Source organism: Melopsittacus undulatus, chromosome 8 (assembly GCF_012275295.1).
Source record: "Melopsittacus undulatus isolate bMelUnd1 chromosome 8, bMelUnd1.mat.Z, whole genome shotgun sequence".
Classification (NCBI taxonomy): domain Eukaryota; kingdom Metazoa; phylum Chordata; class Aves; order Psittaciformes; family Psittaculidae; genus Melopsittacus; species Melopsittacus undulatus.
Genome location: NC_047534.1, coordinates 10,155,017 through 10,183,000, shown reverse-complemented (window position 1 = coordinate 10,183,000; position 27,984 = coordinate 10,155,017). Strand labels below are relative to the sequence as shown.

The window sequence follows — 27,984 nt, the reverse complement described above, 5'->3', positions numbered from 1 at the left end:
TTGCTTTCTGTAAAAGCTATCTAAGCAAAGCCAAGCCAGGTCATGTTTTTTTCCTCTAAGCAATCAGTTTTCCTTCCCCTGCCAAAATCCTAATACTGTCTAAAATACAGAAAGCAATCTGCTCTTTGTGGCCAATGTCCTTAGCCTATTCTATAGAGACTGCTCTCTTACTTTTTCACCCCCAAAAGCTTTCCTTTGTCCAAAGGAAAAGCCTTTTATCAGCTCCCCTGTTCAGAAACTTCAAAGGTTAAGAGCCTAATGTTCTCTCTTCTTAGTCTATCATGCTTCCTATCAGCATTATTCCACATCACACCTGAAATATCAGCAAAGTTCATCACTTCACTAATGCCCTTCTCTGGCATTATGCCCAAGTTTCTCCTCCTGCTATTTTTAATTACAGTTAATAGAAACAGGACTTAAACCACACTTCACCATGTAATTACACTCTATCCTGTTATATTATGGCAGATTAAACAAGCTGTATTCATTTGAGAATTAAAGAAAAAAAAATCCATTTGTTTCCATTATGACTTAAAACTTTTAATTTAAACAATGGCTTAACATGAGAGTGAAAAAAGTGGGTATGTTTGCAGCAGATAAAAATATTTATAAAGAAAGAAAAAACCAAACTCATCTTTTGAAGGTAATCACGTAACAGATATTATGAATGATTTTACTCATGCATACTTAAAACATTCAGAATTACTGAAAGAATGAAATTACAGAGTGGTGATTATATGGTCTGTGGTGTTGCTTGAGACGCCAGAGGAAGTTCTTATAAATTGCTTGCCCCTCCTTTTGAAGGATGGTATTTATTACACTATTTACAGAATCACAGAATCCCAAGGGTTGGAAGGGACCTCAAAAGATCATCTAGTCCAACCCCCCTGCAAGAGCAGGGTAACCTAGAGTACATCACACAGGAACTTGTCCAGGCAGGCCTTGAATATCTTCAACGTAGGAGACTCCAAAACCCCCCTGGGCAACCTGTTCCAGTGCTCTGTCACTCTTACAGTAAAGAAGTTCTTCCTGATGTTCACATGGAACCTCCTATGCTCCAGTTTACACCCATTGCCCCTTGTCCTATCACTGGATATCACTGAAAAAAGCCTAGCTCCATCATCCTGACACCCACCCTTTACATATTTGTAAACACTGATGAGGTCACCCCTCAGTCTCCTCTTCTCCAAGCTAAAGAGACCCAGCTCCCTCAGCCTCTTCTCATAAGGGAGGTGTTCCACTCCTTTAATCATCTTTGTGGCTCTGCGCTGGACTCTTTCAAGCAATTCCCTGTCCTTCTTGAACTGAGGGGCCCAGAACTGGATGCAATATTCCAGATGCGGCCTCACCATTTATGGAGACGTTTCTGTCAAATAGGCTTAGGCAGTTACTTCAGAACTGTTTATTGAACAAGCAAGTGCTCTGCAAGGTCAAGTGAACCCTTACCTGCAGCAGGCCTGACATTTACTCTAGCAGACTGTTCACTTAACAGTTCCATTAAGTGAGAATATGTAATAAGACCACAAAAAGAGAGAAAGTCGGGAGCTGCTCATCAGCTCTTTTGTCCACAAACCTGAGACAAGAGAGAGAACAGTCCAGTTTAGCTGCAGATTGTTCTAATTATTCTCAAGTTCAAAGCACTCTAGTGAAGCTGCAAAAGAAACTTGCCTGCCAGACTTGTTCCTGGAAAATTACTACCTTCAGTAAGCTGGAAAACAAGGCTAACTCAAAAGTGATTTGTTAACTTTATTGCACAGTAACACTCCATATGACATTATTCACATTGATTTTTACATTTCAAAGTGAAACTAGAACTCAGGAGGAACACCTTACTTCAAACCTGTGTCATTTACACTCCTTTCTCCATTTCTCTCTTTAGTCTGATGAACAGCAGTTTCTTTCTAAAGTAAACCCTAAATATTATGTTGCATGAAGAGATACTGAGTACATCTGCTAGCAGCTGAATTGTAAAAATTGGTCTTTACTAAATCCCAAATTTTAGCTTTCTGCTCTGTCTGGGTAATTAAACTCAATGGGACAGAGCAAGTTAAGGATTTTAGGACAGGGTTTTTGCAGGTGTCTTTAGACAAGGACAAGAGTTATGCTTGCTTGAAAATTTTATTGACACAACTGTTTGGTCCCAACACATGAAACAGCACTTGAGCCACAAAAGAAAGTGTCCAAACAAAGTAGACAGCTAAGAAAAGAATTTTCTTCTCCCTCCCATTTCAAGTGCATAAGTTGAGGGCTTCAGTGACTTTTTTCAAACAGACATGAATCTGAAGTAGTACATTTCAGTGTTAAATTAAAGAATTTCATGGTTGTAATGCTTTTAAATCTAAGTCACATCATTCATTTAACCCTTTGGGTAAAAAAATATATTGCAATTCAATTAGCTATTTTGTTACACTATGAACACAACTCTCAAAAAGTATTATTCTATTACTTTCAAACAGCAATATCATCAGAATCACACATGAATCCAGAAGAGTTATGCTGACCTCCATAAACGGTATAACCACCACACTCACTCTGACAAATACCATGTTTTCCTCTGAAGAAAAAGGTTTTCTTTAGAATTCCAGATGACTTGTAGCTGCATGTCATGAAAATGTAATTTCAGGTTGGTCTTTTCTCCAGTGCATGCTCTTCTGAAACAAAGATCTAGACTGATCAGTGTTAACCTTATCAAACTTAAGGTGAAAGCGGATGTTGTTGCATTTGACTCATTAAAATAAGTCCAAAAAAGCTTACTTCTCCATTTCTCTTTCTATAGCAGTATGTCTGTAGAGGTTTATTAAAGGACTCAAAATACTGTGCCATAATGCTCAGAAAAACTTTTAAGTGTTTCTCTGCATTCACAATGGCTATAAGTTCACTACTGATAATCTTGGCTAAGTTTAAAAGATTTTATAACAAAATCTGACTACTAAAATTCTGTCTATAGCCATTATTCAGTGGCATTTCTTGTTGCTGGCTGAGAAGTTAGAAGCCATTTTCCATCTCTTGTATATTACAATAGAATCCACCTAAAACAATATTCAGTTGGCCAGTGGAAAGCCTCTAGTATAGGTTATTTCAATACTACAAGCAATTTATTTGCTGCCTGGCAAATACAACCCCATTGTAAATGCCGCTGTTACCCAGAATGGGTATAAAGTCTCATACACTGGATATTTCTACTAACTAGAGTTAAGGTCATCCACTGACTTAACATCTCTTCCAAAGCTGTTCCCTTTCAAAAGCCAGCACAAGGCACCACCAGCTGAAAAAAGCTTCCAATGCTAGGAGCAAGTTTTAGAATAAAAGCAGACACAGCTGAAGAGCACACATGAAAGAATAAGCTTCCCATTTACTGAACATGCTTAATAAAAAAACAAGGTTAAGCAGAACAACCTTAGCATTTCCACATGTAGTTAGAACTTTCCTTACAGGTGGAAATAGCATCAATACCTTCTATCACAAAACATACATAAATAAGACCTGCTCCATTATCTGTGATTTATGCATTGAATGCATATTTCAGAAATATCAGAATCTTCCTAACTTCATTTCTAGACACAATAAAATGTGTGTGTATTAAACTCATGACACCAGGACAGTCTTTTCCTTAACCAAATCCATGCCAGACTGGAACTAAATATAAAAAGGGAAGCTTAAAGCATCAATGTCCTAGAAAACTCCTAAATGGAACTGAAAGCTACAGAAAACACTTAAAACAAGTTTTACAAAAAATCCACAATCTTCTACAGACATCTTTAGACAAAAATTTCCAAAGCAGTTACAAGTCATCTGAAAGGTCAGAGAACAAGTTTCTGAAGGACAATCAGCTCCCTCACTCTTGTCATTTCAGGTCAGCGAGTTACAATTTCTCAAGAGGCTTTTGAAAGACAGATCATGCATTTTATTAATACTGTCTGAAACAATACCAGTAAGCAACAGCCTATAGAATACAATATGCTACATGTATGATTACACCACCAACAAGGCTTCAAGAAAATAAAATCTGTTCCATTTTACTTGAATATTCTGCTTTTACTGAACACACATTTATGAAAAACTGTAAAATTTAAGAATAATTTACTGAATACCAGAATTTTTTTCAAAATAATAGAAAAAAATCTGCTCTGCTGATAGCTGTGTTCAGTGTAAAAGGAACAAAATCTTCACAGAATACATTAAATACAAATTAATTTTATGCCTTTCATTAAAATACGCAAGGGCTAGCAAAAAGCTTTATTTGTGCAGAGTCCATAGGTATGTGTTTTTCACACTGAAGAGTTAAAGCTTCGTTACAGGTGCAAGTGAAAAGTTTGCTGCCAATTTCACCTTGTTTTTGTGTTGCTTTTTGGCTGGGCTGTCCATAACTACCTTGTTTTGTTGGGTTTCAGAGGAGTGACAGGGAGACACTGAAGCATTCTCTGTGGTGTTAGGTACCACAGATCCACAGGTCAGTTTATCTTCGGCTGTGGTAACAATTCTCTGTTTTTCTTCTTCTGTTAAAATCATTATCTCTAAAATAAATATGAAAATGTATTAATGCTCTGCTATTGAAAATAAAGAATATTACTGTGGTGGTAATAGGTAATGAAATATTTTAAAAGAACTTGTCAGCTTGATCTGAAGACTCTGAAGATATGTCATGCTCATCTCCACAGCTGATAGGATATCTGCTTCTGACTCTGTCTGCATGATGTACTATCTAGAAGACTGAATTTAATTCTCACACATCAAGTCATTCAGTGGTCAAAAGAGCACTATGAAACTACTGTGGTAAAAAAGGCTGCTACAGGTTGGCAAAATGCAATTTTAGTGGTGGATAACATCTCTTTAAAACTCATCCCAGAGAATCAAAGTAGGGTGCTTACAGTCAGTACTCAAGTTTCTTATGGAAGCCACCTGCGTTTCCAAAACATCACATTGTGCAATGTATATGCACACATATGTATGTATTTAAATGGAACTTTATATAATAATGCAAACAAATAGTTCTCTTTCCAAACTGTATGAGCGATCAATGCATGAGTAACACAACATAGGCAAGCAAACTCTTACCAGACAGAGATGCAGGGCGTTCCTCAAACTGAATGAGATCTGCAGACTCGAGAACCACTGGATCAGGTCTCAGCTGTGGGGATGGCAGGCAGGAAGGAACTGGCTCACACAGAAGGTCAACAGGAGATGTATTTGTGAGGCAAAGAAGTTCTTGCTCAGTTTGATTAGAAGCTACAAAAATAAGGGAACATCTTTCAAAGTACCTGTATCTTGTAAAGGTGTCACTATTTCAGAGCTGATAAATGTAAAGTCTTCAGGTGCAGTTCTGAGGATCTGAGAGCTGTGCCTCAGTTGAATTATTAATATCAGATTAATTTATGCCAACCTACCTCAGATCCAGAAACAAGAGTTATGTTTCTGGATTAAGAATCTGTAACTAATTACAGTGCAGCAGACAAAGCAATAGTATGTTACACCTATTGCTTATCTGCTTGTTTTACTCCTATAGTAAGACCTGGTATTTGCCAAACTTGATTAATAGGAGACCTGAGGAAACAAGCCCTACAAGAAGAGGCTTTATTGGAAAAGGGCCAGTTACCAGACAACTCTTCTTCAGACATACCAATACCCTACCAATACCCTATCACTATTTATGTGCTATCTAGCACATTTACATGTAAAAATTAAGCTAAAAGTTTCAAAGTGACTTGGCCTTAGTAGGAGGGACAAGCCTAGACTTCTGAAATAGTAACTCAAGAACCATTCCACAAGTTCCACAACCTGCAGGTAGTAAAAGAATTGGAGGCCACAGCAAGATATGAACCATGAGGTCACCATTTCCCAGTTACTTTTATTTGGGGATGGATTTATACCAACTGGACTGCCATTACTTCCAAATAATTAACACCACAAAAGACAAAAACACTACAGAAGAGCACTATATATTCTCATCAGGATACAAGACATTTCTAACAGAAGCTGCTGCTGACCATCTCTGCTCAGTAGCTTTGCACTTACAGACTTAGATTTCCACTAAAATCCATGGTAAATGGTACTCTAGCAGTTACATATAAACGCACACAAACACAGCTGAGGAGAACAGATACCCTTGCCAAGAGGACATATACTTAACTCTATGCTTTGGATGAAGTTCAACAGCTTTCAAGCCATAAAGCATTTCTATAGGAGTTGACTAAATCACACAACTTTCCCTATGCTGCTTTGATCATTCTGCTTATTTCCCTCAAGAAAAAATTTCTTACATAAATCAATTTTGCATTACCATTGCTAGGTGTTCCTAGATGTGATTCCATTGATGAAGTGGATTCTGCCATCTCTGTAATTTGTTCATTATTGTCAGCAAGTTGACTTCCATGATCATCCACATGATCAGCAGGGGTAAAACTAGGTGAGCTAAAACAAACTACAAAAAGGCAAGTTCATTTGGTTCATTTACTGAAGTCACCTCTTAAAGAAAAAAGGAAATTAAGATATTGCTCAAAATTGAAATAGCTTACTTTTCATATCATTCTTTAGTACCACAATTCTCTTATGACCATGTCCTTTAATCCAAACCACCTACAGAAAAAAAAAGACAGAATTAAAATCACACAGATTAATCTCAAACTCTAAAGCAACTTACTGCCTTCCATAAAGCCTTGCACTGCCACTATTTCTAAAATAAACTGTATCACATTAATTTGTACTACACCATATAAGTAAAAGCTTTGTCTCAAAATAATTGATGCCAAAGGCAAACTGTTGGGCTAGAAAGTGCACTAGTTATTAACAAAACTGTTAATTTAAACACAGAGTTAGAAAATTCTATTTTGTCACTCTCCGGAAAGATTACATTACTTAAAGGAAAACTTTAGCCACAAACTGGGTCACTAAATTATCCCAGAACACTTTAGACATGTGGATAAGAAAATGGAACAGCAAATCCTTTATGTAGCACTTCTGACAAGGTCCCAACTCTTCATTCCTAAAACCAGGGTAGACTACTGACCTGATCAAAATGATGGTCAGTACTGTATAGACATTCATTTAAGACAGAAATCATTTATCCCAATTGATGATGATGCCAAGAGTGTTGCAGCCTCACCATGAACAGTTCTTAAGCAAAATTTGAGCAAAGATGTAAAAAAAAAAAATTCTTATAACATAATCCAGATTTATCAAGAAGCTATTAAAAATACAATTGCTATAAGCCTCCTTATAGCAGAAGAGAAGGTAATGATTCCAGTAATTCACACCAATTAAGGGAAACCACTGAGGTATAACTATGCAAAATAGTACATATATGCATGTACTCCATGCAGAAATCTCAATGTAATTGGCCAAAATGGAAATATTCACACCTGCGGAATTGCTCCCAAGAGCTCCTCTAAATTGTTGCATCCATATGCTTGAGGTTGCAGCGCTTCTCCTGTGTATTTGCTATATGCTACTGGGAATTCATGAAGAAAAATCTGCTGATAATGGTAAGTGTGAAGTAAGGACCTTACATTCTTTGCAAACACATACAGATTTGTAAGCTTCACGTATTCTTCCTCTGAACCTTTGGTAAAAACCTATTAGAAAAAGAGAATTAGAGTGCATACTTCTGTATCCTCTATTCACAATGTCTTTTCAAAGTATGAAACACCAGAAAAGAAAAAGAGCTTACATACCTCAACCAAGTAAGGCAGACTCTTCAGGAGTTCAGTTAAGGTCATATATCCATATTCACATGGATTAAGCGAAGTACTATGGGTTGTTTCATAATGCTGTTTCAGCTGTTCCACAGAGAGAAAGGATGCTTCATCCCAGGACATCAACAAGACTAGCAATTGAGCAGTGAGAGTTCGCAGAGATTTTCTATTTAACAACTGAATTTGCTTGCCAGACTCTGTGTCAACAACCTAGAAAAATGAACTGGGAATGAAATTAGGGACAGGGAAGAACTTAATTTACAAATAAATTGCGTAGCTGGGGTTTTGTTTGAGCACAGCTGTATCTGATATTACATATCAGCATCTGACAGTCCCCTAGCCAAAAGCACACAGGATAGAGAAGCTTATTACACAGAAAAAATTATTTTAAATGTATAAAAGCTGAGTGGCAGTTCATTCACATGATTAGACACAATTTTACTCTTCATTCCAAGCCAGCTGGACCTGACTGAACTCCAGCCTGACCACCAGCTGCTAAACTGGAGCAACTGAACCAGTCAATTTAACTTCTCCACTGATATATAAGATCATCTATGTATTTACATTCACAGTCAAAGCCTCAAACCGTAGATTAAAAAAACAGTTAGGAATATAAACTAAAATAAAACATTAGAGACTGGTAACTACTTTGCTATCAGAAAATTATTGCTTTTAGACAGAAGTCCAACGGAAAAACGAAACCCCACACCCACAACAATTTCTACTGTTAAAATAAGTACTTTAATAAAATCTTCTACTTATTGCTGAACAAGCATGCATTTTCCTGGAGAAAGTTGAAAAGTTACAAAAAACAAAGAGAACATCATGGGAATATAGAAGCTATATTTAAAATCCCTCAGGGATTTCCCCAACTTAATGAAATATTGTTTATAGAGTAAAATACTAAGTGCACTGAGACCTGTAATTTGAGACAGGTAATTCCTTAGCATTACATACCTTTTAGAGGAATAAACTATAAAGATAAATCATTACCTTTACAACATGGCAAAGTTTTTGCATTAAAGCTGGAACTGAGCTAACATCATAGTCATGAAGACGCAGTGTGTATCCAAATGTTTTGCGGTACTCTGTCAGTACATCACTCATCATGAGGCAGTTGTCCTTCTGAGACCGTAGCAGTTTAACAAACTGGGCAGAAACTGCTTTGACTTGTTCCACCTCTGTAAGGGTGAGAATTTTCTCCTCCCCACATTCCAATACCTACAAAATAGAAAATACTCTTTAAGTGATTTACCTAATCTGGATGAAAAAAGCATAATCTGCAATTAAAATTCAGTGCTTGCAGGCAATCATTTGCTATGTAGCAGGGCTCAGCTACTTCAAAAGGTATGCATATTGCAAATAAAATTATCTAATTTCTGAAATTCAACAACATAGGCCATTAGTTATCAACTTTTTTTATTAAGCAAGTTTAACAACTTTAATGAAATTTAGCTCTAATTTTGGTGCACTGAGTTCTGTTAATGTAGCACAACTTGGAGAACTTGAAATTGCTAGCAAACAGTTTGAATTTTACTAAATTTTACAAAAATAGCTGTTAAGACTTTCTTCAATACAGCTGTCTAACATTACAGGTGCACAGTTTATAACTCAGCAAAATTCATGAGAAATATAAACACTGCTAAAACAGTTGTACAGATCTCAGAAAAATGCTTTAGCACAGCTTAAGATTTTGGAACTTACTTGTAAGACCTCTGGTATAGCTTCAAAGAGTTCAACTAGTTTTGTAAAACCATAGTAAGCAAGTTTACACTGGCGACCAAAGTGGTGATGATAGGAAGGAATAAATTTATTGAAGGGCATTCGAAAATGGGGTTGATGGCGCAGTAAGTCTACCACCTCTTTAGCAAACCACTTGGTTCTTTCAATTTCTTCTTGTGTACGTTCTAAAATTAAAAAAACAAGGCAAAAGCAGTGTACCAACACAATTATAAAATGCAACAGAATGCCATAAGAAAATATGACGATTGATTTACAGCACACCAAATCATTTCCTTTTACCACCAAAGACCTTGATAAAGCTTACGCATTTGATGTCCAAAATAATCAGATGATCAGCACTTTGGGAGACCTTAAATAGCCAAATATGTTGGTGGGTTTTTAATAAGTGAAAATAACCCACTCTCTAACCATACCACAGAAAGTTTAACTCCATGCAGAAGTAATATTTCTATGTGTTTTGTCACCTACTTTCATATCTGTTCATTGCAGACATTCCTAGAACAGCAAATTATTTGCTAGACATTCACAAGTCAGTTACAAAGGTAGAAACACAATTATCAAAATATCCAAGTTGCTGCTATATACCTGAGTTTGCAGACTTCTGAAATTGTCAACAATTTCTTTACCAACAGTAAAAACAATGTACATAGACATACCTCTTTTGGGAATACAAATTACCATTTCATTGTCTTGCTGTGACAAACAGATGGTTGTATCTGGAATTTCTGATATAATATCAGCCAGTTCACACACTCCATACTCAGTAACATCCCAGTCCTTAGAAAAACACCTGAAAGTTTTAGAAAATTGTAGGAACACAAGTATTAATGCATCCTGTGTAGGGCAACCAAAAAATGAAAAAAAGCAAACATGTAAATTTAAAGAATACACCTCAAGTCCTAGAAAACCCATAATATTCATACTGGAAATAATGCTAACATGTGGAAGAGGGAAAAAGAATTCTTTATTCTAATTATTTACCCATTCTAACCATAAAAATAAGATACATAACCACAGAACAGCTGAGGTTTGAATGGAGCACTGGAGGTCACCTAATCTGACTTCTCTGTTCAAATAGGGTCACTTTGAGCTCAGGATTGCATCCAACTTATGTCTTGACTACCTCTAGAGGAGGAGACTCCACAACCTCTCTGGGCAACCTATTCCAATGCTCAGTCAGCCTCCAGTAAAATAGCTGATAATACACTGATAGTTCACATGACACTGGAAGAAAGAGTTGTATGTATCAACCACTGGAAACCTCAAACTAGTCATGGTGATAATACTTAAACCTGAGCTTGAAAAATATTACATAAGTGATTTAAAAAAAATGTAATTATGTTAAACAGCTCCATATGGCTACACTTCCAACAGCCTGTATTTGCTTAATAGCTAGACATATGCTCCTCTTAAATAAGTTTAGGTCTCAACAGGAAGCAAAGACCATTCCCTGGAAAGCACCATATTGAGCATATCAAAAGGTAATTTACTCCCTCTACATTCCTGACACAAACCTGAGAAGCAAGAACACTTTACATATATTCTTATTCAACAGATAGTCAGAGCTGACTACAATGGAGATGCAGATTTAGGAGATTAGAAAAAACTAATAATATATTTTTGCCAACAGTGGAAATGTAAGTAGAAATATGCACTCCCAAAATGGGGTATTGGAACAGGCAGCATCACAGCACACATGCAAAGGTAGACCACATGTAGCACTAAGATGCTATGGTTTCAAAGCACCTTCAGTACTACTTTCTACCTTCTTAAGGGAAGGATGGTTCTTAGTTCTAAAAAAAGGACAAAGCTAAACATCCAAACCCCAAAACACACACCATACGTATTTTTTACCATGCTAGAACAGCATGTTCTTCCTGGCAATAGTAAGATAGGCATTACTCCTCATTTTTGTGTCATTACTAAATCCAGTTAAAGAAGTGTCTATTGACAATCACTTATTTTTCCCTCAAAAGAAAGCCTAACACTAAATTTTCCTTTTACTGTTCATGTTACTGTGCCATGACCTGCTCACTTACATCCAACCTCACAGTCACAGCTTCAAAAGAGAAATGAAATAAAATAACCCATTTCAAGCTCCAATACAGTTAAGTAAACCTAGTACTAAATGCAGTAATAAAGTCATGCCTTTCAGAGTTGTTCCTGTTTCATTAAAGATAACTTACCAGTGATAAGCCTGTAAGAATTCCCTTACAATAACTTGTTTACTGGCCTGGGATTTGAGAAGCTTCAGTAAGTCTTGAGTAAAGCGCTTCACTTGAGCTCTGTGTGTTAGAGTTAACAAGCGTTTGGAACCCATACCAAGAATCTGCAAGAAAATTTTATTTGATCACTCAGATATAGCATCCTCAGTAAATTATTTTACAAGATATTTAGAAGCTAGTTCTAGTATAGGTAGGCTAGAAATAAAGCATATAATACAGTGTTTGGAAAGGCAGCATCATGAAGCCATATGCTTTCTGTACCATGGCATATAATATAAAAAAGGTAGAACTGCTTCCCCCAGGTGTGCTACTGCACCTGCTGCACATTTCTGCAGTTTATTTTAAAATTCTGCAACCAGCTGGTGTTCAAAATAGAAAGTTAATGTGACCACTGTGTTTCTTTTCCTGTAACACAAGGCCACATGAGTTGTTCACTTGTTTCAAGTCATAGGCTACACATCATCTACCTGAGGAGCACTCAGCCTCTGCTCTGTTCTAATGGTGAACAGCATAATTAAAACCTTTTACCCAAGCACTAGCCACAGGCTAAAAGCAGGTTCAAACTTTATTTAATCTAAGCCTCTGGAACAAAGAGTTGATTTCCCCAGAAGTTGTTTTGGAAGGGTGGGAACAATAAAAACAATAAAACTAACATCTCAAAAAAAGAGAACAATTACACCCCAAGGTTCAGTTAACCATCTCTTTCAAGACAGACTAGGCATAGCACCTATTACACAGTACCAACCAGTAATTCAGATAGTTGAAGATACAATTCCCCAAGTTAAAAGGAACAGTGACATATTAACTCACTTGCAGTACATGAGGCACTGCTTCTAGCAGCTCCATTAGTTTAGAAAACCCATAGTTAGACACACGGCATTGTTTTGCAAAGTGATGATGGTATGTTGGGATGAATTTACTGACAGGTATGACGCAGGATGGTTGGCTTTTAAGCAGATCTATCACTTCTCTACTGAACTGAATAAGTTGTGGATTGCCTACAGGGCTCTTAGAACGTAGAAGCCAAGGATCTAAAATAAAATACAAAAAATAATCATATGACCGAACCTTTCACAAATATTCTTCCACTAAACACTGCACTTTATGACACAGAACAAACAATCCAAGAATGAACATTCATGGTAAAATTTTCTCTTTATAAAAAGTTTAACAATTATACAAGATTTTTACTTTCTGCTACTCATTTTTTAAGTATAAATATTAATTCAGAGAAAATTTTAAATAAAAATATTTACCTGTAGTAGGAGGTGGTGGTTTGTTATGTATCCATTTAATAACTTTAATTCCATTTTGGGCAGTTGCAATGTTAACCCCAGGAACACAGGTAATGAGATGTTCTAAAGGAACACCACCCTGGCCTTCTGACACCATTTCAAGATCATTGAACTCTGACATATAGCAATCAGGAAAACTTTGGGAAAAAAAAAGCTTCAATTATACACTAAAATATCACTAAAAATTGTCCTAATATCATTCTTTTGACACACTTCCTAAGCAAGAAGTGTCAGCAGCTTACTAGTGCATATACAGAAGTCTTCATAAACTGCACATTTTAAACATGTGGGTCTTTTTTGCTCAGTAAAAATTCATAAAGTAGTAATTTCATAGGCACTTATTTGTTATGAAAGATACCACCTTACATAAGAACTGGGATTTTTATACAATAGGTAGTTTCAGTGCATTACAACAGCCAGCAATAAAGTTTTAAATCTTTAACCTACAACCCTTACACTAAAAACCAAAATTAAAACACTTTACCTTAGTAAAGGCACAGTACCCTCATGTGTCTGTAGAAGACTGTGAACTTGAGGAGCAAATGTCTTCAGAGAGAGAACCACAAAAGGAATTTTATAAGAATCTGGATCAAACTCACGCTCACTATAAAACAAGAAGTTGAAGTTTACATGCTCATTCTACACATCCCATTAGCACAGTATGCCTGTGCTCACATACACACCCATAATAAACATTATACTACATACATTCAATACACTGCTACTAGGCGACAATACCACTAATTTACAGTCACAAGCAAGTTCCATCTTTTCTTCTACACAAAAATTAATACAGCTACAGCAAACTTCCAGAAGACAAACAGCATTAGAATACCACATTTTATCATCATGAGATTAAAATTTTCAAATTAAGTTTTTGCAGCACATACCAGGCAGTTAACAGTGAACACTTGACTGCTCTAGTACCACAACCTGCCTGCTGCTCAATAAAACAAAAACCAGGAAATCTTCAACCTCGTATGAATTACTTACTGAATGTAGCTGGAGGCCAAAAAAAAAATGGTCAGTTCCAACTATAATTACATAATAACATCATTCAGGCTAGTAGAAATCTCTAATATGTTTAACCTTCCTATAAAAACTAGAGGAAGGTAGTGTACCTTTCAGCTTCTGTTTAAGTAGTATTCAATCTTGGAAGCTGTGCTAGAATACAAGTCTTACCCAAAAAAACTGATCCGTGAGGACTGCCTAGAAAATTCAATGTGTCATCTCATTTTCTGCCTGACTTACTCTGGTAAACATATAAGCAGTGACTGGAGCACACTATATGAACATATATACCTTAACTTTAATACACCTGGAAATGCTAACTGCTGTTCAAATATTTTGTAGTATTTCATAGTATTTTATAGACAGCTTACATAAAGTCTTTATTCAGGCAATGCTGCTTACAAACAGGCTCATGGTATTCCAACTCTTCAAATATTACAGGACTACAGTTTGCTGATGAACCATCATGTGACTGTGAAGATCCTAAAGGACTCTGCCGGGCCTGGCTGCTGGGTAGAAGGCATACCAGCCGCACATTTCCTTGGTCACGTATTGCCACAGTATCTGTTAGCTTATATAAGTCTGATATAACTAACTTATGCCCAAATCTAAAAGAAAAGACAAAATACACATTAATAACAATGAATGCTGTAAATTTTTTTTGTTTAAGAAACAGGACTATGCTAGAAACTATTCTATGCAAAATATTAGGGTAACTAAACTTATTCATCCTAATGTAGGAAATGAAGTAAAACACTGGAAACATAACCATTTCTAAGAAAGACCAGTATTACAGTCATTGCTTCTGGATAGTAATATGTTCCATTATCTAACAACAAAAACTCATAATACTCCATTCTGTTATTCATTGTTGCTCTCTAATTCACTGAAAACAATCATGCAAGATCAGATTCTTTTCCTAAGTCCCAGAAGAAAAACAAAAAAGCAAAACAAACAAACAAAAAAACCCAAAACACAAACAAGAAAACTTACTTTTTTTCATAGATTTCTGTGAATTTGAACACAGGCAGACAACAAGCAGGTGCATCCTGCAGAATGGACATGGTTTCTGAGCTACAAAACAAGTTTCATAACATCAGCACAAATTACTCTGTTAGTATTAGTTTTCAGCCCAAACTGGTGAAATATTTACAGATGCATTTTATGAACTATAAATGTGACAGGAAAAATAGCATTCCTTTCCATCCCAGCATTACAAAAGCTGACACTTCAGACCAGCGGAGTGCAAGTAGTAACATTTCTGCTAATTCTTTAGGTACTGTCTCTGAAGACATTACATCTTTCATAGGTAGCAGTAAGATTTCTAGTATCTGTAAAATGCAACATTAAAGCTGCAGCATTAGAAGTTATCAGCTTGGTCACAGGCATAAACTAAAGGGCAACAATGAAATAAAGCTGTAAATTATACAATGGCAATACTCTACACTCCAAACCAAACACTATTTTCAACTGGAGCATTCTGTGAAAAGGTTAAGATAACTTTTTCCTAAGGCCTTCTTTCAGTACAGAAGTTTACACAGAAAACGCTCATTCTCACAAGCATCAGCACTCTAGTTCTGCCATCTTCCATATAGAAAATGGAAATAAAAACACCCCATAGAATTTAAATTGTGTATTCCATTCTCAAAGACATAATTCATGTGCATTTTCTTGGAGAAAAGAAGAAGCCAAGTGTAATCTTAACTCAGTTGCACATGGTCATCAAGATATATCAGTATTATGAAACAGTAGCAGTAAAACTGTGAAATTGTTAAACATAGATCTAGTCTCTTCAGATGCAACTTAAAATATAAGCAGTGTACAAGTGCTAAACTGAAAACTAGCCTAGTTGTATTTAACATATTAATCAGATCATAAGACAGATTTATTTCCCTATCATTGCTTTGCTCAGTCTTTTTTATCATCTCTCAGCTACTAAATACGTGCTAGAACAATTAAGATGCCACAGTGCTTATTACCTCAGTAGAGCAAGTGATTTACTAGCAGCTCCTGTTGTTAATGAGACCTGGATCTTTTTACCACCAATTTGGTATCTGTGAAGACTGTTGACAGCACTGATTGCTTCTCGCAGATTTTCCATCTGAACTATAGCCTTCAACTGGTAGTCTGTGTGAGGACTGAGCTCTATAGATTTTACCTGAAAGGAAGATAACACCTTGTACATTTATCACAGAGTATTAATCAAAGGCAAGCCACACAAGAGTAGTACTAACTTGTTTTGGCCAAGAACCAAATACACAGCAAAATGAAACTCAGTACAATGAACCATGGCCAACAGGACAATGGAAACAAGAACCAAGTGCAATAAGCCTTGGCCAAGGCAAGGCCATGACACAAGCATCATCTTCCCAAACAGGTAACTGTGCCAGAATAACGTCATTTACAGCTCAAATAGGACTGCTGCAGAAACTACGTCTCTTTGTGTAGCTGCTTCCTACATATTAATTCTTCATGTCTGTTTTGATAACTTCTAATTCAAAACAAACTCAGCTTTTACTGCTATATTTAAGCTGACATTAGAAATTCAGCCTTACAGCTTAAAAATATTTAGCAGCTAAAGCACAAGTCTCTCCACTGCATGACCAATAAACCACTTGATTTTACATACAAAACTTCAGAATACCAGATCTATGAAGACCATGTGCAAATTATGAACCTAGTATAAGTGATGACTTGGTCTCTTCAGAGGAAAAAGTATCTCCTTTTTACAAAGTTTAAAAGTCATCTTTCAATAGATTTCCACACCTACTCCAAGTAGCTAGACCAGAAACATGTCCATAATCACATAAACAGAAAGCACTAAACACCAGATTTAATAAAGGTATTTTAGTTTTTACCTTGCCATGTCTTGAGAAAGTTTCTTGTAAATGTTGCTGCAACTCTTTTCTGGACAATCTGTAATCTATATTGCTGACCTGAATGTCTGCACCATTTGCAAAGGGCTCAGAGCAGTCTGTACCACCAGTATGATTTACTACATTAAATGTGAGTGGAGATGATCTATTTGAAAGGTTTGGAGACATACTCCTGGGTAAAATAAAAACATGCATGAGCTAAGTTAGGTATTGCACAACTCTGCTATATCCATCACAAAATTATTTCGAAAATAGACACAGGTCAAGTGCACAAACAGCTCTTTAAACATATTTTCTAGTACATGCATGGGCAAAACAAATTTCACCACAAGCAAAACATTGTAACAACACAAATACTTCCTACAGACAGAAAGGAAATCATTCATACTACATCTCAAAGTTACCCAATTTAGTAATATACTTGCCACTAAGTCTTGTACTATCTTACTAAGACATAAATAAGGCAAACTCATTCACATGATATTAATAATTGGCAACAGTTAGGTATTTAAGACTTGAAGAACTTAACAGGCCTGGATAAATATCTGCTGGGAATATTAAAAGCACTGAAATTAAACCAAGATACCTGTAATACCTATGAATTTTCAGAGTTTTTTTGGTTTTGTGTTGTTTTTTTTTCCAAAGTTTGCCACACAATGTTTCTGAAAGAGAGCTCACCCCATCTTATATTTACATCTACCCTCTGTCAGCTATTACACAGCACCATCAGCTTCCTTTTGCTGCCAGATAAATTAGTGTTAATGTGCTCAGCATACGTAACACCATACGCAGCAATAATCAATATACATATATACTGATGAAATCTCACTTCACCTCACAAATAAGACAGACACTTACCGAGATGACCAGCAACTCTGAGACATGAGTAAAGGACTGAGTTGTCTTGAGGCTGTCAACTTACTGAAAGCAGAGGGATAGCTGACCTGAAATACAGTTTCATCTTTATCTTTTTTATCTACAGGAGAATTGGTAACGCTCCTGGAAGCGGAGGTCTCTTTTCTATTTACAAATATACATAAGAAAAAGAAAACTCATTACATTGCAGAACTCACATTAAACATAATTACAAAAATTAAAGATTGACATCTTTTTATTTTTAAACATACTTCTGGCTGCTTTTACAGGATGTTTCTCCCATTCCACTTTTGGGTGCTGGAGAGACAGGAGTCGCTGCATTAGAATTACTTTGAGGAGACGGAATTTGTTCTCTTAAATGTTCTTGTTGGTTTTCCGTATTTCTACTTATGGTCTTTGATTCAAGGTGGCACAGCTCCTACATAAAACAGATGAAAGGTAAACATAAAAGCACCAGACATTCCTTAATAGAAGCTTTCCTTGTGATGGAACCCTAGTTAACTGACATTTTTTTCCTTCAACCACATTTTCACTGGCACTTCCTTAGCAAGAATATTTAATCTTCTGTAACAAAACCCATAAATCATTGCCTAGTTGAAGTATTTTTGCTATACTGTAGATCTACCTTAGTTTTCCTTAAAACTAGCAAAGTGAATCCCTCTATATGTTATATTCAACACCAACACAGAAGTCAAAACTGGCCTAGGATTAGAGACTCAATACCAACAGTATTGCCAAATTGAGAAAAAGTGAGAGATGGGGAAAAAAGAAAACCAAAAAACCAACTTTCAAGTTCATTATCTGTTTTCCAAGCAGCTAAATACAGCTCTCATTTAAGAATACATCAGTTATTTATTAAATAGAACTGACAAGTTCACAATAAAGCTGTAATAAAAGTAACCCTCAGAACACAAGGAAAAGAACTAAACAAGGTAAAACAATACCTGTAAACTTTTAACATTTGTGGGTTTGGTGACAGATCCATGGATCTGGAAACCTCTTCCAGCAGAGCCTTTGGTACCAGTAGACTGATCACTCGAGTCTTTGTTGAGGAGGCACAGCTTTGTGTTCTTGTTAATTTTTTTTGGAGACTTCACCTTTTCAGTTCCAACAAAGCCAGAACTTTTTGTTTCATTAACTTCTTTGTTTTTGGGAGTAAAAGACACTACAATCCTGTTACCAAATACATCTTCATTTTCCATTCGTTTCTGAGCCCGTTCAGCACTTTCTTGATTTAAAAAACGGAGAATTGCACTGCTTCCAGAAATGCTCAGCACCTTCCCGCCACAGTTGTCTGACAAACGCCTAAGTCTGTTACTCACACTTTTGCTATCTCTGTTTGCTGGCAGATTATAAACATATAATAGTGTATGGCATGCCTGTTTAAAGAGAGCAAGATTTTAGTTTTATTATCTCAGAATACCCTCTTGTTCAAGCCCAGTATTTTTACATTAATTCTGGGGATACCCTCACCCCCATTCCCTCTTTCCCCCAAGTCATTGTTATTGCATCATTCAGTTTGTTTGGAAAACTCTTATACCAAGCTTCTATCTCCAATATAACTTGAAGTCAGAAGAGACTGCAAAGTTCCTGATCAATGGATCAAAGCCTGATCAATTCTCCAGAAAAGAAAGTATCACCACTTGTGACCAAAGAATTCTACATGTGCATGTGAAGACATAGTTCAGAAAGTTATTTCAGAGAAAGAAGAGGCTGCGAGTGCTGCGCAGACAGCACAGCAACTCCAGACTGAATCATCAGAAGACAAAAAAAACCAAAAACACAGTAAGAGGGTCATTCTTAGATCTGTTAAGAAAGCATTACAGAGTTGTCTTAATGCACAACTAAGTTCTTACCCTTTCTGAAAGTGAAAGGCATGCAAGATGCATTATCTGATAGAACACAAAGTGATAAGATTGTGACCTTGCAATTTTACTTTAGTTAATTACTTCTCATTATTTCATTCTTTCAGTCTTAGAGCAGAAACTATACATGACAGTAACCAAAATACAGACAATAGTCAAATATGCAGCAGACATATCCTACCATAAAAAAAAAAAAAAACAAAAAACCAAAACACATAATTTCAGCCTGTTCTCTCCCTAAACTGGGGAGGGGGTAGGAGGAGAAAGGAAGTTGACACTGTGAAAATCTGTTGCATTAAGAATTAGAAATCCTTACCGGCACTTTCAGTGGTAACCTTGGTGGCAAATCTGAAATGAATTCTTCAAAACAAACAAGCTCATGAGCATGACGTAAAAGTGCTTCTGAAGCTTGGTTTTTATGTACCAAAATTATCCTGAAGCCATGTCTGTGTCTCAGGTCACTGAGTTCTAAAGCAAAGTTTACATCCGCTGGAGAAAAAAAAAAAAAAGAAAAATGGATAAGGAAACATGTGAAAAAGCTTAAAAAAAACAACCAAACAAACAAAAACCAACCAGCAAACAAACCCCAAAATCTAAACCAGATTAAACAAGCAAAACCCCAAGTCTCACTTGATAAGTTCTATTTACCACTGAACATTTCCAGTGAAAAAGCACCAGCAGCTACAAGGCTTCTCAGTAGATATAATTTAAACAAACAGTTAGCATTCAGTCTCAGACAAAGGCATTTGACTTGCACTGTATACTCAGAGAAAACATTTGTTTAACTTTAGGGAGAAGCCCAAAGCAACACACAGCAATTAAACAGCTGAGTGGCTTGCATATGCAACTGTACAGTATGCTGCTACAATAAAAACTAAATCAAATACATTTTGCTCAAAGCATTCTGACAGATTACCACATGGAAGACTCAAGGAGTTTTACTTTATTAGCTTCCTTCTGAAGCTAACTTGAGAAAGTATTTACATGCATACCTACCAATACTCAACAAGGCAGACTCCAGAGCTGACTGAACTAAGCCAAGTTCTCATCTTACTGTCCCTACTTTACTCTTGCTGCCACTGACATTAATAAATTCTTGAGTGATTTAGTTAAAGCTGATTCTAAACACAAACCCTAGAAAGCAGAATAGTGTCATATGCAAAAGTATAACTAAAGAGAAGAACTGAATTCTGCACTATCAATGAGCACCTCAAACACTTACTTGACACAAGAACCACAGTGGCAGGTGCAGTGTGTGTATCAGCAAATCTCCTAAGACTCTGTCTGAGCTTGTCATCAGCAGCGTTCTTTGCTGTAGCATTGATGTGTGCAACAGTCACCTGTGGGAAATACATAGATATGCTCTAAAAAAGCTTGCATGTGAATTATGCTTGCTTAAATTTAGCTGTGGGTTTTTTTATTAACATAAGTACAAGCTTTCAAATGCATCTTTTAGATAAACTGATACACACATGCATGAAATATAACATGTATGTATCTCAAACTATTCTAATAATCAGGGAACTTCAACCCTGGTTGTTCAACAATGTCTTAGGAATGACTTTACTGTTCTGTGTTAAAGATCACAGTTTACATACCTTAAAAACATTCCACAAGCTCTCATTTGAATAGAGTAGTGACAAACATGGCAAATACTTGCTACCAATTCTTTTCAACTCGCACAAGCAGATAAAGCTTTCAACTTATATTTGCAATTTAGAGAATGTGAAAGGAGTTCTGACTTAAAACTTGCACAGAAAGTTAAAAAGATACCAAGAAACAAAGTACATTGATGGAAAATATGTAGTTAAAGGTGCCTCAACCAACACTACTAATTTACAAATATCCTCACTAATCAATGTAAAAAAAAAAAGTCAAGTTCCCAGAAGCATGGTTCCTTTAGGTTAACTATTTAATTGCAGATTTGAGGGATAACACTAAAAACACCACCATCATTTACTACTGGATGAAATCAAAATCCTCTGTGAACACTAAAACTGAAGCTAAAATTGTCATCTGCACAATGAAATGCAGTTTCTTAAAAATTATCACATCAGGAGAGTCCAGCATTAAAGACTCCCACCCATAAACTAATAATAATAGGCTCATGCACTAAAAGCCACAGAAGCTTACAAAGCTTTAGTGAACAGGAATCACTATTAGCACACTCAGTACACAAAATCTCAAGCAAGAACACCAATTAGATGCTGTTTTGATACCTGGCAGTTGTTTAGCTCCTGAATAACTTCTTTGTTTTCTTTACTAATGTCACACACACAGATGAATTCTGCCTCTCTGTGACCTTTAAAAAACTTTTCACGAATCCTCTGTACGACTGCTATAGCTGAACGGCCAGTGGGAACTGAGCAGTTTTCAATATCCCAGAAGACTCCAATGGGGGGCAAGTTTTCCAGAACCTGGCCTGTTATTGCAACTTCCGGAGATCCTGTAGAGGTTTAACAACAAAGCCCACTTTAACCTCAAATACAAAAGATGTTGAACTTACCATCCTACAAACTTTGCACACAGAAAGCTTTACATTTCACAGAACAACATGCCCAGGAATGCAAGTTCAGTTCTATTTCCTTAAGGAATTTAAGAAACAAGAGTCTTAAACAGAAATTGTATGGGTATATGCTGACTAGTTATTCTTCTACAAGATTCAGTGGAATTGCATTTTGTAAGGACACTTAATTAGGATGGTAAAATGCTAGTAAAGTTATCCAGTTTCTTATTCTTCCATATTTTAACTTTCATACTAGCTATGATTCTGTAACTGAAGCAGTACTAACACTTCAGAAATACCATGTACTTATTTCACACAATATTGTCCTCTCAAGAACACAGAAAAAAGCCATCTTGTAACTATAAACATTATGCCTGTACTGCATATAAAGTAACAGCAGACACTACAGACTAAGGAAATGCTTTTCAAATATGGCTGAAGATAATGTCCTTGTACACCATCAGAACAAAATAGCTTCCAAGCTTTTCAGATTCATTTTCCCAAGTTCTTAAAATGTTAAAAAATGCAATAAAAAAATCATATAAAAATTAAATCTTAATGCAAACAATACAGTAAATTCTCTAGTCAGTTAGAATCATAGAATGGTTTGGATTGGAAAGGACTTGAAGATCGATCATTTAGTTCCAATTTCACTGCCATGGGGAACTCACACTAGACCATGCTGCCCAAGGCTCTGTCCCACTTGGCCTTGAACACTGCCAGGGATGGTGCATTTACCACTTCTTTAATCAAACCAGGTCAATCCAAGTTATGACTTTGCAAAACAGAAACAAGGTGTATTTTTATTGTTTAATCTTCTATGACTTTACAGACATTGCCAGAATAGTGCAATTTAACAGAACTCTTCATGTGCAATGGTATTCAAGGAGGACATTCACTAAGTGCAATTTCAAACAAATGTGGTTTACCATATTTCTGTGGTGAATTTCCAAGGCTGCTTGCCAGGAGCAAACTCTTCTCATTTCCTGTTCCTTTGGTTCCACAGCCATTACATATTGGGATAGGAACAGGTGCAGTCTGTGCATTTGGAGGAGGAATATTTGGCCAGATTTTAGCAGCATCAACTAGGCTGTTTCTGGTTGGCTGTCGGGACAATTTTTCAAAATACATGCTCATTTAGTACACAATATTAACACATAGTGTTCCATGCCACAAACACTCAAGTTTCCCTTCTGCAACAAATGGAAGTTCAGATAAACTCTAAAAAATTAATTAGCAGTATCACTGCATGAAGGAAGCTTCTATCTATAGTCTTTCCTAGCATACTTAACTCTAGATTTCCAGATGCAAGGCAAGATTCTGTTAAACTCAGCACATCAAGAGGTGCCATCACCTAGCATGTGAAATCACCACAGTGAAGAGCACAAGGGTGAATTATCTCCCTCCCCCCCAGGTAGTAGTCATAATCCCAAACATAATTAATTCACTATTTAACTTACAGAAATTAAAACCTTTCACTTTTATATGGGAAACACAAATTTGGAAGTTTAAGTAACATCTTGCAAAGTTGAGTCTATTATGTTACTTGAAATTAAAATTGTGCTTGCATTGTAGTAGGAATCAGTTCTGAAGTGTACCAAATTGGTATTGAAGTTTAAATTACAAATTTGGCAAGACTTTTAAAACCAAAACTAGAATATCCTTACAGCATCAGACATTTCACCTGAGTTACAAATGGATCTCTATTGACCAGCTGAGGACAGGTACATGTTAACTGTTGTTAGCTTGTTCTCAAGATTCACTACTATGCAACATTTTAATTGGAATTGTAAAGAGGTAACTGTCTTTCAAACCCACACAAAATTCTGCTTGTATACATTAACAGATCTCCTGTAAGTTTAGCCTCGTCTTCCTATCAAACTGAATGTTACCTCAAAAAAGAGATGAACTTCAGAAGGACACCTCGTATGTTTAGACTGTGCATCACCAACTAGGAAGATGCAAGCTGCAACCTGCTGAAACTGGTTTTTTGCTCAAGTAACATTATTTCACCATTAGATATATACCACATTTAACAAATGAGAAATGTGATGGGTACAAACCTTGCTCAGGCAGTCACTGCAGTAGTGAGAGCCCTTTAAACAAACTGAAGGTGCCATGTTTAGGTGCAAAGGATTGGCGTACACACGTGATGTTAGTTCCGACTGTGCAATATGCTCATCCAAGTGGCCTGCAGCCCCACTTGTGAATTCAGAACAAGGAAAATAGCCAGAAGATGTGCAGCTCTGAAGGGCTGGATACTGATGCAGTTTGTGCACGTTACCATGACAGGACTGGAAATGGAGTTTTCCACAACAGGAAAGATGTTGACAGGAAGATACACTGTTTTCTACGCACATGCCTGGGAACTCACTTGCAATGCTTCTAGCTGGAGGCGCTTTCAGTGAAGACGCAGACTGATAAGCAAATCCTGACCCTACCTGACAAGTAATCGTCCCAGTGCTTTTTGAGTCTAATATTGTGCCAGGATGAATCAAGTTACCACCACCAACACAACGCATTTGCGAAGTACAAGAAGAGTCAGAGCCATGAGCACAGCAGCTTACTTTCGGGCCAGGTGAAAGCTGTATTTGTTGTTGCTGAAGAGGATGAACATCAGGAAGTGGAACTGCTGGAAACAGTTTAGAGCCAGCATTATGAGGCAATGAAGCATCCTTCAATTCTATAGCAGCTTTCTTGTTCTCCATGTAATCTTTCTGGAAATTGAAAGCTCAGTTACACTCAGATGAATTAAAACATAACCTTATAATATAAACAAGCATATTTTTACACTGTTACAATTTTGTTGATAACAGATTTTGAAAAGTGTTACCTTCATTATTATTACCTGTCTGAACATGTAAAATATTAAAAGAAACATGCCAGTTATGTGTGTCAGCATAAGGTATATTGGTATCAGTGGATTTTCGAAGCAACAAAACCAAAAAGCTACAAAACAAGTAGCAATGAGTCTGTAAACCAGAAATTGAAAAGCACTGTTAGGCTAAGGCTGAAAGATATTCTGCAATTGATGGATGCACTGGAAAAACACAAAACCAGACAAACAAAAAAAACACCACAGTGCGGAGGTACATAAAAACCTTTTATGTGTGAATGATGACCTTAATACTGTATTAGAGTTTTAGAAGTAATGTGTTAAAAGACTAAGACTTAAAAATCTTAGAAAGTCTATCAATTAGATAAACTAACAGAGGATAAAGAACACTAAATTTTCACAACAACTAAGTACTTTTTGCCTACTCTTATTTAAGATATCAAGATGTACAGACATAAAGGCATACACAGACATACAGTGGGTTTTTTTAAATGGCAGCAGTGAAGACTAAACAAAGTTATGAGAACCACCAGAACAGGCAAGGTCAGTAGAGCTAATCTGTACACAACTCACTGCTCCAGAGCTTTAGGCCAGTATTTTTGAACAACTTTTACTTTCCAAATTGAACTTAATGTTTTTCCTATTGAACAGTAATGAATAACTAATTACCTGACTTCAACACCAGCCCTCTCTACCTGATGCCATGTCTTAAGATATACTCTGCCAAAAACCTGTCTGAACTTGCTTAGATGTCAAATTTCAGAATTTATGGCAGCTGCCTTCCCAGCCTGATACATGAGAATAGCAACACAACAGAATATGTGCTTATCTGTTTCTCCTATGTCTTTTACTGAAAATCAGAGTAGCACAATGAATGAGTGTTAATTAACAGCTGGAGCTTGCCCGCCCAAATAAGTCACTGTTTTGTATTATTCTTTAGCACTCTGCATCTCCAAAGTACAGAACTATATACAGTTATGGAACAGCAACATACAAAGAAATAGAAACAAGGGAAAATTAGACATTCATGAAGAACAGTGTCCACAATTGCTATAACTACTACATAATAATAATTTTAGAAAGTTCTAAATTCGCCTCCAAACTAAACTGATAAGAATCTGTAAGAGTGAAGACTAGCCCCCTACCCTGCTCTCCAGCAGCAACTTCACAGAGGTTTCAAGAAGCTGCCTTACAGACTTTTTAAGCAGTGAGTTGTATCATTACAGAGCTGTAAAGAGTAGAGCCTGTCAAGCAAAGCAATTTGCCTGCTTTCACCAACATAGGTGAGAGCTGTGACCACCACTAGAGACCTTAAATTCCCAGGCAACTTTTGTATTAATGCAGTAACTGCTGTCTCCTCTTTTGCCCCTCTCCACTTGCCCCATTTAGTCAGCAGTAATACTGCAGTTAGTTATACTGCTCTACACCAGGATACTGGTTATGCCTTTAGTAAAGCAAAGAATTACCGTTCTTGCACTGCAAGGCAAAGACTTCTCAGCAGCAGAAAAACAATCAGAAAGTTTCCAGAGCCATGGTTTTGCATCATTCTCTTGTCGCTGAAGCCATCCAAACGATCTGTTGCAGAGGTTCTCTGTTCTATTTCCTTCCATCATACAGCCAAATAAAAAGGTTCAACATTCTTTCATCCCCCCTTCCTTTCATTCTTTCTACCTGCTAAAGAGAAAAAAAGCACCACGTTATTTAAATAACCATTCAGGTAAGACAGAGAACAAATTCTCCTATGAATTCCACTACTGCTAGATCACTGAACCTGCAATATTTATATTAATTTTAATTATGCATATAGAACATGGTCTTGACTACTCCCAACTTGACTATTCCCTAGTACAGGAATATTCCTCATGCCTTGTAACAAAGGTGACATAGTCTGAGGAAAACACTGTTTAAGTCCATGGCATTACCTAGAGTCCCAGAAATGCATTGCTGCTGATATGAATAATTTCCTGAAATTTTCAATGCATTCTTCTAGAAACAGAAGCCAGGAGGTAGATTGTCAAGAACAGCTCATCAGCAAATCCAAAACAGGTGCAACAGAAATAATTAAGCTGCATATTCATTCTCTTTCTACTAGTTAACAAACCTATACAGACCTGTGTTAACCACACAGCACTTCGTATTTAAACAAAGCTTTAAATTATTAAAATTATTTACAAATACTTACACTAATTCTCAGGCTACTCCACAGCACATCACATTAATTTAGCTTTACAGAACTACAAAAGAAGCAAAGCAACTTCTCTAAGACCCAGCCGCACTCCACCACAGAAACTATACTATCAGAAAGTAAGTCTTCTTACCCTCCAATTATGCATTGCATTCATTAGCAAATGCTCCTTCAGGTTTTTTGCATTTAATTTTATATGGGTTAAATAGCAGCACACTTGCCCCGATGTTATTTCTAACCACAAACTAAGTTTGACCTTTTAAGAAAAAAAAAATCTACGTGCAGAAACCCAAAGTACCCCAACATTATGCTGAATAAAATACTAAGTTAATCAAGTTCTACAGCTCTGGAGCAAGTTACTTAAAAAAAAAAACGCCCAGTAGCACCAATTCCTTCACAAATTAAAAAGGGAACTGAAGCTATTTAGCAGTTTCATGCACCACACACGTGCACGCTCTGCCCTCTGCGGCTCGCCGCTGCCCCAGTGCCTCCAGCTCGGCCTGGCCCGCAGCCCTAGGGGACGACGTCGAGGCCCGACCCTCCCCCAGCCAAACAGTCCCAGCGCACCCGGAGGTGCTGCAGGGCGAACGGCCGCTCCCACCCGCGGGGCTGCGCCCGGCCCGGCTCAGTCCCTTGTGCAGCTCCGCAGAGGGGGCAGGCTGCTATCTGCAAGGGGAGCGGGCCCCGTCCCCGCGAACCCAGCCGTGGTCTCCCCCCCCCAGGGTCTCCCCGCCGCCGCAGGACGGCGGAGACGGCAGCTGCGGGACGGTGGGAGCCGCTGCCCCGGCTTGTCCGTGCCCTGCTCCCGCTCGCTACGCCTCACCTGAGCCGCCCCTCGCACACCACTACGGCCTTCCACACCCCTTTGTTGTCCTCCC

At 37.1% G+C, this 27,984-nt stretch overlaps 1 protein-coding gene across 2 annotated transcripts; it reads right to left on the bottom strand.

The window, feature by feature from the left end:
• Window positions 1–1,722: 1,722 nt before the first annotated feature.
• MARF1 (meiosis regulator and mRNA stability factor 1) lies at window positions 1,723–27,984 on the bottom strand. 2 transcript variants are annotated; one of them, XM_005143398.3, is made up of 27 exons: window positions 27,930–27,984; window positions 26,388–26,595; window positions 24,149–24,802; window positions 23,015–23,189; window positions 21,799–22,025; window positions 20,802–20,919; window positions 19,896–20,068; window positions 18,659–19,093; window positions 17,966–18,132; window positions 17,697–17,858; window positions 16,821–17,010; window positions 15,942–16,120; window positions 14,956–15,036; window positions 14,334–14,570; window positions 13,436–13,555; window positions 12,913–13,088; window positions 12,467–12,687; window positions 11,618–11,760; window positions 10,088–10,221; window positions 9,393–9,595; window positions 8,682–8,909; window positions 7,668–7,898; window positions 7,356–7,568; window positions 6,513–6,573; window positions 6,278–6,418; window positions 5,056–5,226; window positions 1,723–4,514 (listed from the first exon to the last, which is right to left on the bottom strand). In XM_005143398.3, the coding sequence occupies exons 2-27, from the start codon at window positions 26,532–26,534 to the stop codon at window positions 4,282–4,284; spliced, it is 5,220 nt and encodes a 1,739-aa protein (XP_005143455.2). In that variant the 5' UTR covers window positions 26,535–26,595; window positions 27,930–27,984; the 3' UTR covers window positions 1,723–4,281. The 2 variants fall into 2 exon arrangements, with proteins under 2 accessions (XP_005143455.2, XP_030899870.2); XM_031044010.2 differs by having other exon boundaries at window positions 24,653–24,802.